This window comes from Spizellomyces punctatus, assembly GCF_000182565.1.
Source record: "Spizellomyces punctatus DAOM BR117 chromosome Unknown supercont1.1, whole genome shotgun sequence".
Taxonomy (NCBI): domain Eukaryota; kingdom Fungi; phylum Chytridiomycota; class Chytridiomycetes; order Spizellomycetales; family Spizellomycetaceae; genus Spizellomyces; species Spizellomyces punctatus.
In genome coordinates, this window is record NW_015971537.1 from 1541243 (window position 1) to 1553221 (window position 11979).

The 11979-nt window shown below is 46.3% G+C and overlaps 6 protein-coding genes across 7 annotated transcripts; 3 read left to right on the forward strand and 3 right to left on the reverse strand.

The window, feature by feature from the left end:
* On the forward strand, nucleotides 1-1161 carry SPPG_00587 (uncharacterized protein). Its single transcript, XM_016748917.1, has 4 exons — nucleotides 1-339; nucleotides 404-605; nucleotides 663-819; nucleotides 885-1161. The coding sequence occupies exons 1-4, from the start codon at nucleotides 262-264 to the stop codon at nucleotides 1003-1005; spliced, it is 558 nt and encodes a 185-aa protein (XP_016612929.1). The 5' UTR covers nucleotides 1-261; the 3' UTR covers nucleotides 1006-1161.
* SPPG_00588 (prefoldin, alpha subunit) lies at nucleotides 1013-2528 on the reverse strand. The gene is made up of 4 exons (XM_016748918.1): nucleotides 1980-2528; nucleotides 1783-1884; nucleotides 1614-1721; nucleotides 1013-1553 (listed from the first exon to the last, which is right to left on the reverse strand). The coding sequence occupies exons 1-4, from the start codon at nucleotides 2126-2128 to the stop codon at nucleotides 1430-1432; spliced, it is 483 nt and encodes a 160-aa protein (XP_016612930.1). The 5' UTR covers nucleotides 2129-2528; the 3' UTR covers nucleotides 1013-1429.
* A 912-nt stretch (nucleotides 2529-3440) lies between these two features.
* On the reverse strand, nucleotides 3441-5851 carry SPPG_00589 (tRNA (guanine) methyltransferase). Its single transcript, XM_016748919.1, has 11 exons — nucleotides 5697-5851; nucleotides 5513-5637; nucleotides 5275-5370; nucleotides 5143-5214; nucleotides 5009-5073; nucleotides 4827-4937; nucleotides 4512-4751; nucleotides 4140-4437; nucleotides 3967-4082; nucleotides 3761-3909; nucleotides 3441-3664 (listed from the first exon to the last, which is right to left on the reverse strand). Exons 1-11 carry the CDS (start codon nucleotides 5834-5836, stop codon nucleotides 3583-3585), a joined length of 1494 nt encoding a protein of 497 aa, XP_016612931.1. The 5' UTR covers nucleotides 5837-5851; the 3' UTR covers nucleotides 3441-3582.
* An 87-nt stretch (nucleotides 5852-5938) lies between these two features.
* Nucleotides 5939-7190, forward strand: SPPG_00590. 2 transcript variants are annotated; one of them, XM_016748921.1, is made up of 8 exons: nucleotides 5939-6138; nucleotides 6198-6269; nucleotides 6330-6379; nucleotides 6435-6540; nucleotides 6599-6710; nucleotides 6763-6840; nucleotides 6902-6984; nucleotides 7052-7190. In XM_016748921.1, exons 1-8 carry the CDS (start codon nucleotides 5983-5985, stop codon nucleotides 7070-7072), a joined length of 678 nt encoding a protein of 225 aa, XP_016612933.1. In that variant the 5' UTR covers nucleotides 5939-5982; the 3' UTR covers nucleotides 7073-7190. The 2 variants fall into 2 exon arrangements, with proteins under 2 accessions (XP_016612933.1, XP_016612932.1); XM_016748920.1 differs by having other exon boundaries at nucleotides 6766-6840.
* Nucleotides 7191-7206: 16 nt separating this feature from the next.
* Nucleotides 7207-11071, forward strand: SPPG_00591 (phosphatidylinositol 3-kinase VPS34). Its single transcript, XM_016748922.1, has 20 exons — nucleotides 7207-7353; nucleotides 7418-7507; nucleotides 7577-7678; nucleotides 7784-7927; nucleotides 8004-8124; nucleotides 8195-8281; nucleotides 8338-8418; nucleotides 8480-8662; nucleotides 8726-8818; nucleotides 8888-9073; nucleotides 9132-9277; nucleotides 9335-9419; nucleotides 9475-9585; nucleotides 9645-9753; nucleotides 9815-9891; nucleotides 9949-10090; nucleotides 10159-10311; nucleotides 10373-10447; nucleotides 10507-10766; nucleotides 10827-11071. Exons 1-20 carry the CDS (start codon nucleotides 7277-7279, stop codon nucleotides 10965-10967), a joined length of 2463 nt encoding a protein of 820 aa, XP_016612934.1. The 5' UTR covers nucleotides 7207-7276; the 3' UTR covers nucleotides 10968-11071.
* On the reverse strand, nucleotides 10905-11972 carry SPPG_08854 (succinate dehydrogenase, cytochrome b556 subunit). Its single transcript, XM_016756994.1, has 5 exons — nucleotides 11875-11972; nucleotides 11752-11815; nucleotides 11487-11686; nucleotides 11267-11424; nucleotides 10905-11190 (listed from the first exon to the last, which is right to left on the reverse strand). Exons 1-5 carry the CDS (start codon nucleotides 11924-11926, stop codon nucleotides 11086-11088), a joined length of 579 nt encoding a protein of 192 aa, XP_016612935.1. The 5' UTR covers nucleotides 11927-11972; the 3' UTR covers nucleotides 10905-11085.
* Nucleotides 11973-11979: the final 7 nt, after the last annotated feature.

The following is an 11979-nucleotide window of genomic DNA, read 5'->3' on the forward strand; positions in this document are numbered from 1 at the left end:
GGTCTCTGAGTGTGCTTTCCTTGTCTCGTTGCCATTGAAAACTTCAAATCGATCGCTCACCATATGTTCAACACTTGGATGACGATACGGAATATGGGCTGCAAAAGGAGGACATGTTTAGCATTCGGCTATTTGCTTGGCAAGGAGGATAACGCGTTGTTCACTTACAACAAGCACCATTGACCTTTTAGCCCCAAATCTGCCCTCTTTCTGAGATTACCTCTTGGCTCAGTCCACCCAGCTTTTATCGTCGTCGTTAGAATGGCCACCACTACACTGAAATCAACATCCTCCCACGGCCTGGCGGCTCCCTCGCTGGCCCAAGCGCAACTCCTTCAGGTAGACTGACGATCTCTCGCCCTGGTGCTACACCATTCAACTCACATTTTGTTCACGGCTAAAGACCCTCCGCACAACAACCCAGACGCTCACCACCCAATTGACTACCCTCGCTCAGGACACAACGCTGGTCCTCAATCACTACATGCAAGTGCACCCGCCCCTCAAAACATTTGTTACAACCGCTGGCGTCTTGAGCGCTGTTCCCGTTGCGGTCTTCTTGGGGTGGATTGTTGTGAGCTGTGTGGGAACGTTTGTTGTTGCATGTATGTTGTGTGCATTGTGCTGTTTTGATCATGTTCTTTTCGCTGACATGGCAGTAGTGTTGAGCACAATCTTGCTCGAATCGACACTTGTCTCTGTGGGGTTTTTCATTCTTCTTCCAATCGAAGCGTGCATCCTTTTCGTAGCGGGCGCTGCGGCGGCCGTGAGGTACGGAGGCGGAAGATGGGGCGATGCGGTGGAAAGGGTTGTTCGAAGGTGTGATTGCTGTCTTTGGTGTACTTGGGGTCTACCGGTTTTAACCTAGGCTTGATGACTCTTAGGATTTGGATCCTAACTGGTGAAGTGTACCGGCTGCTTGGCGATAGGCTGGAAGCGGTAGGAAAGGTAGAGATGCCAAAGATGGAGAGAAGGTCCATCGTGACGTGCGACGATGAGGAGTAAGGAGTACCGCCATTGTCAGGATTTTATTCTTTGTACATTTTTCCGTCTTGTTGTGGGCAAAATATATCCCAAAGCCTCCTTCTTAAAGTGGAGACTCAAGTTCTAGATGAGTGTATCTGATGCTCATACTCAGAATACTATCTTTCTACAAGATATTACGAGTAATTTCATGCGCCTGTGTTCAGGCGTTGCCACGATATATGCAGTAGGATTAAAATCCCTAGAATGCTAATGGTAGCAAGACATACCCACAAATCATCTCGAACTAATTCCACACACCCCTCCCATGCAAGTGCATAAATATAAACAATGCTACATCTAAGATCCGTCACCCTTCATGTATATACATACCCGCCGGCCTTTTGGCGTTTAGGAACTTACATGCTTGTAAATAAATACTTAGCACCATGCAGCCCATCTCGCATCAAGGTTCTCGATACACCTTCTGCTCCGTGTGATCCAATTCCAAAATCTCTTGAATGGCTTGCAACACAAGCTTTATGTGTGCTTTTATTTTTGATGCCGTCTCCGTGTGTTTGTCAGCCGCTCTGAGGAAACCGTGGGGTCAGTGAGATACTGAGAATGAATGAAAAGAAACAGAAACTGACTTTAGTAATGATTTCTCCTTTTCTCCAATGAAAGTAACGGCTTCGTCCAGCGTTAGTTCAACGTGGTAGCCTGCTCCTACTTTGACGTAGATCCTCGATGTATCTGGCCTACAAAAGCAAAACATTGTCCAGGAGAAAGGAATGAGGAGAAAGTAGGAGAACTACATACACTTTGGCTTGCATGAAAAACTCGCATCCAACATCCATCATGGTTTTCAGCTCGTTGAGCTTTTCATTTCTGAGCAGGTCAATCTGGTTACGCAACTTTAGGCTACAACGACTATGTGTAAGTTCACAGGCCTACACCCAACCGGTAAACAGTCGGCAGAGAATGTTGCCCAAGGGTGTGAGCAAAACGCTACGCACTATTCAGCAATGGTCTCGTAAATCTTGTCCCGAGCGACCACAGCCTTTTGTAGGTCTACTCGTAGTCGCTCATTTACAAAGCGTTCGTATCTTTCTATTTGTTTTGTTTTGTCTCGTGAGCCGGACTCTGTGAGGTTTGGCTTGTCCATGGTTGCTGATTTCAGTTGAACTGATCTGTCCTATTCCCATCCCACTAGATCTGTTATGAGCTGCATCCCCACAAATTCACGTGACAGATTTGGTGAAGGTTTTGAAGGGACAGTGGAGCTTTCCATTTGATTTGGTGAAGGCATCTACTTGGGATATCTGCTACAAAGGGATGGTCGGACGGGCCGACTGGACTATCTAGCTGGATATGTCATGTTTTAAAGCAAGCAGCCCCGTCACAATGAAGGCTGATCGTGCAATCATGTGCATGTTTTCTGTACATGAACGAGATGTGCCATGGGCGAGTCAAAAGTCATTGCAGTCAGAGGTGCACAAGGCAATGTTGTTTCTTCAGAGGCGGGGGTCTTACGTCCCACTCGGAAACACGGACCAATGCTTTTCATCATCCTGCAACGAACTCTGCTCAAACCCACGGCACTCTCCCGTTTAAACCAAGCAGTTTCGCTCAACCACTTCTTAGTGCAGTGCCAACAGCCGAATGTAATTTATCGCCGACAGTGAACTAAAAAGTCGTTGGAAACAACGGGCTGTATTCCTCTGCGGGATGAAGAGTAAAACGCAAAGGTTGACTTTGGCTGCACACGATGCCTATTTATACGCTTTGAATAGCCAATCAGAGCGCTAGAAGTTTTTTTGTCACCAAGCCATCTCGCGCCACAAGCAATATTTCGTATTTAAAGCAACTTTCTTTTGAACATTTGGTTGATACTCGACAGCTCGGCTTGCACCGCACACAACGCTCTCAAATAGGTCGACATAGCAATAGTGCCATGGTCGACCAAGCTGTCAGCGTTTGTGCGGGTTGATATCAATTGGTAAGTAGATTTGGCCCATGCAAGGATTGCAGTGTATGAATGATGATCAAAAGGCATTTGGTTGTACGGGGCCCCCGCGTTATGTGGGGTTACTCCGGATGATAGTAACACCCGAGCTACCTAATCTTTCACCTCTGACATACGACATGCATGATTTGTGCTCATGTTGACTACAAACTTTTTGCTGATCTGTTTGTTTGCATTCAGATATCTTCGACTGTCTGCACGGAGCTGCCGTTCGGGACAAGTGTACGTCGCGAGATCTAAAGGTAAGCATCAAATTCTTGAACTTTCTGCGGAAATAGAGGTTGCAGGGATTAGAATTAGATGATAGGGACAGCTTAGACTTCAAAAATGCTGATTTCATCTGGGTGAACAATCAATGAGCAATCTCTATTTCCGCACTGTTTTTACGTCCTCTTGGTTTGTCAAATACTAATTTCGTCTGTCGTATACGATAGGTAAGCCAGTAGTAAATAGCAGATAGGTGTGATCCTTTATTTGTTTAATAAATATTCAATTATTATGAATTATACGGTTGCTCTCGTGAAAAGGTTCATTCCGCAGCCCATTATGCGGTATTGGTGAATAGCTTGAGTCCTTCGTCGAAGGAGTTGCTGTTATGGAATGGGAGATTCCTCAACTCTAGCCTTTTTCTCTGATATCTGGATCGGCTCCGATGATGGGCGCTTGTTTATATCGCTGCAATGGAGATGCATACGTCAAAGCGTCAGGTACTGTCTCAAGGGCACAGGATAATGAAGTTAAGCCAAGCCAAGTCCAAGATTGTGCGCTTACCTGTTGGAGTCAACTGGCGTAGCGAATGCCACTTCGGCCGGTAACCGAAAGCTTATGCACAACATCTCCTTGTTGGGGGCTACATTTCGTACATCATGTACAAGCTCGACATTGTCCCCAAGGGATGCGCCAATTACACTTTCCACTCGCTGTAGGCCACGAAGTTAGCCCTTGGTTCCCTTAGGAATACGAAAAATGGTGCTTACTTTTATGACATCAGCTCTCGCATCCACCTCGCGTGAAAAGCAATGGCAATGTATCATGGGAAGCCGATCATTTGAAACCAAATCTTGGCGACCGTACAAGAACCCCCGGAAGGCGTCTGAACAGATTAAAAGTTAGCACTCGGTAAATAGACCTTAAGAATATCCGTCCTTACCAAGGAACTCAATGGCTGTTGCGGGCAAATTCATGATATAATGATCGAACCATCGGAATACTGGCTCTTCCCCTACTGGGCCTTTTCCATTCTCCTTGACTTCAGGTGCTGTCTCAGTGTGAGGTTTAGTTGATGAGTCTAAAGCGTCGTTGGAGGCCGCTTTGGTAGTTTTGGGCTTCTTTGGCGGTGGAGCTTTACTTTCAAGCTCCCGCCACACGCTTGGCGTATTTAGGTCTTTTAAAGATTGTCGAATGAACTCTCTCCCGTCCATGTTGTAGGGTCTTACCAGGTGTTCCACCTACGCGAGCGATTCCATCAACGCTGATTAGCTCTAACGTCACAGAGGGTACAATCTTTGATAAAAAAGATCACCTTGTTAAGCCGCACGTTCTCACATAGATATTGGTGGCTGGCCGGATTCAAATCGTTCGCAAAGACAATGCAATTCTTTTTCTTAGCGGCCGGTAACGCATATGGCCCAACACCGGCGAACACGTCGCATATCAGTTGTCCAGGCCGGAACGCTTTTACAATGCGGTTGTGCTCGGCTTGCAAGCGTGAATTCCAGTAGACCCTTGAAAAATCGAACCGGAAGCGACAGTCCCCTTCTTTCTAGATGCCGCAAGATTATGGCCTGATGAGAACCGAATTCCTTCTCTGAGTATCAGCTGCTTATGATGGACTAACCAGCTCTGCCATCATATTGTTTTCTCCTGCTAGCAATTCCATTTGGAAAAATCGGAACGTATGGTCGATATTCCCCGTTTTGTTGACAATCGTGCGCAAGTTTTTGTTTTTCTGCAGAGAAGAGAGCATCGTTTCAGTTCCAGTCCGCTCCAACCAGGTGCAGTAGCAGTCTTGGTACTCACGTCAAGTAGGACTTGACCAATAATACTTTTATATGGGATGTGTTGATCACGGAGGTTGAGATGCGCTGCACAGAATTTGTATCTTAGCCCGGTCATCGGTATTCAGGTTAGCAGAATGATTGAGCGACCCTCACCAATGTGTCCAACGGATTCAAATGCACCTGGCACTTCTAATTCGTCTGGTAGGATGGATCTTAACACTTGATCTATGATACTGTTAGATGAGATTCCAAAAGAGTAGAAGCCGCTTGAATGGGGTCACAAACCTGCTGTCCAATAATCGTAGTCAAGATCCAGCTTATAACGAGTCACTTCTGCCCCCTCCTTCTTAGCGAACTCGTCCACGGCAGGCGGAAGAGCGTCTATGTAGGAGACATTAATCAGGCGGGCTGACCAGGGGAACGTTTGTCTTTATATCGTATCGTCTCATCCGATATATGGAGAACCACCCATCATATGTGTCTCTAACTATCGCTGTTTCCAAGTAGAGTAACAGCAACCTACCCTTCGACGTGACGACCTCAGGGTTCAAGAGAACTAACCGCCTCACAGCTTTCTTGTCTGCGCCTTTCGCAATCTCCTCTGGATCTTCTATGATTGCTCGAAGCCTCGGAAGCTCCAGAAGCGGGCTATAAGACGATTGAGTAACCGCTGCTACCGTCGCAAATATGCAAGGGTTCGCTCTTACCCGCCCTTTAACTCAACCATGGCACGCCTACATGTTGAGGCAGGAACACGCAGGGCGACCAAGTCCAAACTCTTCCGAAAAAGTTCCCTGTTGAGAGTTACCAACCCTTTATTCGCTGGTGGTGATATCGTTGCGGACATTTTTGGTCAATGGGTGCAGCATTCAAGAGCTTCAGCAGGGCTTTTGAAAGAAATGACTGTGCCTGCAGTATGAGTCATCCAACGTAAAAGCGCAGCACCAGAGAGGATAACGAGATCTTTAGATCAACGAGTGACCGCCTCGCAATATGACACAAGAAGGAGAGGCAGCAGGGATACTATCAGAGGTTGAAGATGGGGTTGTTGATGAACTAGAAGAAGGAGAATATGTAGAAGGAGAGGATGAGGAGCTGAATGCTACATGCGAAGCAGAACCCCGGACAAGAGTAACATTTTCTCATAAGGTACGCAGAACCACATTGGCAGTTATATGAGAACGTCTATCTCATACCATGGTGCTCAGGACCTGCATGCAGAGCAATGGGATGACAGCGCACTGATCGAAGCATGGGACGCCGCAGTTAGAGAATATCAAGTAGGCAATTTCCAGAATGTAAGGCCGATGCCGCAATTTCTTATTTTGTCCGCTACACAGATGTATCATAGCGACCAGCCACCAATAGGCGGGAAAAAAAAGCGGAAAAGGTGCAGCGGGTTGAGCTACTGTTATGATGTTGTTGGGGATGCTGATATAATGAAGACCCCCACAACAGTACCAACAAGCGAATCCGAGATCAATGACGGGACCCGACGTGATGGAAGTTGATGATACCCAACAACAGAATGATGTGGCGGAGATAGAAAGGGTAAGCAGAAGAATGCGTACTGTTGATAATGCACGATGACATGTTGACACATATGCAGGAATCAGCCGGTCAAAATCATGAAACTGTAGACAATGATTCCACCACAACTCAAGATTACGTCGAGACACAGAGAACGTCTCGATTGGAAGACCAGACTAGTTATCAAAATGGTAAAGTGCATGATTAGCGTCTCTGGTCGTCCAAATGCTTATCTACTCGCAGCAGGGGTGAATAGCGATGGCGTAGACTACCCACCTGGACAATGTGCCTCTTGTGGAGTTCCGACCGAGATGCCAACCGGTAATTTTGACAACCTAATGCATATCATATGTCCTCAGTACTGATGTGCACGCTATTCCAGCACTTCCTGAAGACGAGGATCTGGCGAACGTGATGATGGCTTGGTACTATGCTGGGTATTACAGCGGGATTTACGCAGCGAAGGTACCATCTTTTCAAATTGCTAATTTGAGATGAGACATACTGAGCTTATCGTCCCTTGCTTTAATAGCAGAAGCAACGGAATCAATAATAGTTCATACATTCACGCATCATTATTTGGGAGAATGGTCCCACCTGTATATTTATTACAATGAGCACTTGGTTAAAGCGGCTGGAACCTGGATCTAATCGATTACACATGCTCGGCGCCACATGATAGATCGCCCAACATCATGCAGATAGTGTCATTGAGGTCTACCCAACTGGTGGCATTGGGTCCACCGTGAACTTGCTAATGGACTCTAGAGCCCAAATAAAAGATTTCTCCTATTGTCTCACATCGGATCTCGACCTTCTTGTCCGCATTAAAATGTAACTTGCATAGCCAGCCGTGTCAATGTACCTTGAGGATATTCACCGTTTATTTTCTTGCAAGTTCGTCCTTGGAGGGATGTCCCCCTCAAAGAGACTTTGCTGAAGTATTGAACGACCCGCATCTACGATGCAGAGCTACTTCCCGCTCGAGGTTGGCGTCATACAATCGTTGACTCGGTACCAACAACTCCATTTAACCCAACTTTTGACATCTGTAAAGTGAGCTCCCAGATCTCTACGTGACTTGTCAACTGTTCTCCGATAATAAGTCTATAACCCTGCCCATTCGTACTGCATATCACTCGTTTCACACACACTGGACGTGAGTAACGGTCCACATTTGTATTAATCTGCAATCCTGGCCGATCACGCTTGTTCTTTAATATTCCAATCATTTCAAAGAGATAATGGTGCTCTCTTTTACCAGATGGAACGAATGGATAGTAATACCATTGAAATATCGAGATTTACCTTTGGGCGCGCAGTTGGCACTGACCGTATGGGAAGCATACGCCCCGAGAAAGGCTGTCCCATTGGGGGGCACGACATTTCGTCTATTTGGAAAAAACAAGTATGATTCCTTTCCTTTAGACATAAACTGACTTAGGCTGTCCATCGGCTTATGAGATTCCTTGAATGCGTCAAAGTACTGTTAAACAAGGCAAACATAAATTATTTATATGGCCGTGGAAGGAGGCTGACGGTCAAGTTATGACCTCGACTCCAAGTAAAGTTGATACCGCCAGTGATATGGATCGCTTGGAGAAGGTGCTCACATGGATGTCACATACTGTGTTGCGAGTATCGAGATTAAATGCTCTTTCCTACGTGCTCATAGTTGATGCGCCGTTATGAACGTGGCGACATGACCAGAGTCGACTGGTTAGATCGATTGGCGTTCCGAGAAATCGAAAGAATAAACAAAGTACGACCTTGACACGGACAGATTTCATGATTTCAACATATTAATGCCTACCCTAGATGGAAGGGACGCACACGAAGCATCTATTTCTCTACGTTGACTTGCCACAATTCGATTTTCCACTCGTATTCAACGAGAAGGTTGTGTTATGAAATCCTGGCCATGGAAAGTGTCTGTGCGTTGCTAACATGGTATGGACAGGAATATCGACTTGCAGCACCGCCACCACCTCCAGTTGAGTCCAATCTACAAATAGTGGCAGACCCAGAGGCCGCTAGGGACAATCCTGTAGAGAACAAGCATCGTAAACTAGCCCGAAGCCATCGAAATGGGCCCTTGGACAGAGATCTCAAACCCAATGCCAAAATCCGAGATGAATTAAACGTAAACCGTGATACCGCTATTTTTTTCATACATTCGACTAATCTAATGCGGTCTCTGTTGCAGAAAATACTGCGATATCCACCAACACAGAACTTGACGAGCGAAGAAAAAGATCTACTGTGGAAATTCAGATTTTATCTTACCCGGGACAAAAAGGTGATGCCGTCTGGTGTCCCCTCATATTGCTTAATGCATTTGCTTACCAAAGAAGATAAATAACTCTAGGCGTTAACCAAGTTCCTCAAATGTGTCGTATGGACGGATAACGTCGAAGTGAAGCAAGCTGTCGATCTACTACATGTGTGGGTTGACATTGACGTCGAGGATGCGCTGGAGCTACTGGGACCCACCTTTGAGAATCTGAGCGTCCGCGGATACGCAGTGATGCAGCTCCAGAAAGCAGACGATGAGGTCCTCGGCGGATTTGGATGTTACTGACTTGTTGAAATACTCACAGGCATTATCTTAGGACCTGCAACTTTTTCTATTGCAGCTTGTGCAGGCTCTTAAGTTCGAAGGCATTGGAGATAAAAATGTGCTGCAAAACTCTCCTTTAGCGGACTTCCTGATCGACAGAGCAATCAAGAATCCGATCCTAGGAAATTATTTTCATTGGTATGACGGATGTCATTCAAGAGGAGAAAATTGACCATGTATTAACAGCGACTCAAGGTACTTAATGGTAGAGTGCGAGGACAAACAATGGGGAAAGATGTTTGCCAAGGTGGCTTTTCAATTCATGAAGATCATGGTCGAGGTACTCGTTGGGCCCCTTTTTGATATTATATTTGCGTCTAATCCGCACTTTCAAGGTTCCCGAAGGAGTACATCGACGAGACATCTTAAAACGGCAGGCAGAGCTAGTAAAAACATTATCTGAGCTTTCCAAGGCAGCTCGATCAAAAGACCCGCGACCAAAGAAGGTATCATTGCTTAAGAAATATTCAAGTTAAACTGTGCGGATTCTAAGAATCTAGGGAAGGTTGAATTGCTCCGCCACTTTGTAGCGGATCCAAAGAAGGGTTTATTGTCGTTTCCGCCTCTCCCACTTCCATTGGATGCACAGGTCCAGGTTACTGGACTGATTCCTGGTAATATCCCGTATTGTCACTTTTTTGAAAAATGTGGAATCGACCGTTTTTCCCGTGATAGAGAAAGCGAATATTTTCAAAAGCGCATTGTTCCCCTTAAAGCTAGCATTTTCATGCTTGGATGGGTCGGAGTACACGGTAAGTCTGTTACGTGAAATGAATCGACCATAATTGTACGCTAAATGCGGCCATCAGATTATCTTCAAAACGGGCGACGATTTGCGGCAGGATCAACTGGTTGTGCAGATTATCACGTTGATGGACAAGCTCCTTCGTAAAGAGAACCTGGACTTGAAGTTGACGCCCTATAGGGTGCTGGCCACAGGATCTGATCATGGTAAATGCAAAATGTAACCAGTATGCGGTCTCCTACCTGTTGCGTTGACACTGCATCTTGTCCCTCAGGCATGGTCCAGTTCATTCCTTCCTATCCTTTAGCCACAATATTGGCTGAACATAGCAGTCTCCTGGCGTATCTCAGAGAGCACAATAGCGCAGACGGTACCAAACCAACCAGTATTCCGGCTGTTGTGATGGATACGTATATTCGCAGCACATGTGAGTAATGTTTTACCTAATTCTGCATGCCCATCATTGATATTTCTATTTGCTTGGATAGCTGGCTACTGCGTGATCACGTATTTGCTGGGGATTGGCGATCGGCACTTGGATAACGTACTTCTCACTACTGCAGGTGAGCATGCGCGGAGTACGTTGCAAACCATACCACTAAAAGCTGAGCGTACGCTACAGGGCACCTCTTCCATATTGATTTCGGGTTCATCCTTGGACGCGACCCAAAGCCTTTCCCGCCGCCCATGAAATTGTCCAGAGAAATGGTTGAGGCTATGGGAGGCGCTTCCTCACAGGCATATCAGAAATTCAAGTCCTACTGTTTCATTGCGTTCAACAGCTTGCGCAAGAACGCAAACTTGATATTGAATCTGTTCTCACTCATGGTCAATGCGAATGTGCCCGATATTGCCATAGAACCTGATAAAGCAGTGCTTAAGGTAATTGCAAAAGATATCTGCGTTGGTGTACCTTCGCTCAAATTCTCCAACCCATGTTAGGTTCAAGAAAGATTTAGGTTGGATTTATCGGATGAGGAGGCTATACAATATTTTCAAGGATTGATCAACGAAAGCATCGGGGCGGTTTTCCCGCAAGTGATGGAGAAAATTCATCAGGTTGCACAACTTCTGCGCAGTTAAATCCAGTGTTTAGACACTAGCTAGTGAAGATTGGTTAGTTCATAGCAAAGTATAATGTGTGGGTATGATATAGAAATTAATGTAAACATGTACATTTCAACGTGCCCACACTTTTGCACTATTGGATTGCAAGATAAGCTGCTCCCAAGGCACTTGCCGCCATGATTGCATAACCAGAATTGTACACGTTCTTCACAGTAAGCATTCGTCCCGTATCCCAAATCTACCAAGTGACATTATAATCAATATCAATTCTGAGATAACCCGCCTCGCCGGATGAGGCCAATTCAAAGACATACCAGGTGTCGCACACCAGTCAACGAGTGGTATACCATGGGAAGGGCGAGGGTGAACTTGCCCGCAAAGATCACAGAGGGAGGCAAAGAGTGGACAAGGTTGACGACTTCAGCAGAGGAGTAGGGAGAAACGGCGTACCAGATACCGCCCAAATAAAACACTGATAGAAGAAGTCTGTGAGATTCCCAATTTGCGCGTCGACATAAGGAGATCACAACTTACAGGCTCCCAACCCAACGCCAGTGATACGGTGAGTCAAAGACATGTACATCTGCTGCTGAATTTGGTAGATAGTGAAGTGCGGCGAGCTGGGACGTCCTAGACGCTCAGACTTTGCATAGGCATCCACCTCCAACGTAGGTTTAGCTGCATCTGGGTCGTTGACGTCAACGGCACGGCGCGGGGCGGGTGTGGTGGTGAACCTAGTATGAACAGGGCCCCTATGAGAAAATGGTTGTTCTGCTTGATTTTACAACAGTTCACGTACTTTGACCGAGGGATAACTGCAACCGCGGCGCATTGTCGACCGAGGCCCGCCGCCCTGATGAGGTCTTCATAGACGATGCTTAACTAACAAATCAATCCGACGTTCACATGGGCTGGTACTCACTCAGCTGAGAGACGGCGACGCGAGAGCTCTGAAGCGAACGAGAGGCAAACATGGTCGGCGGTGTTCGTCAGGATATCAAGGAGAACGAGGACAGCGAAATCGAAC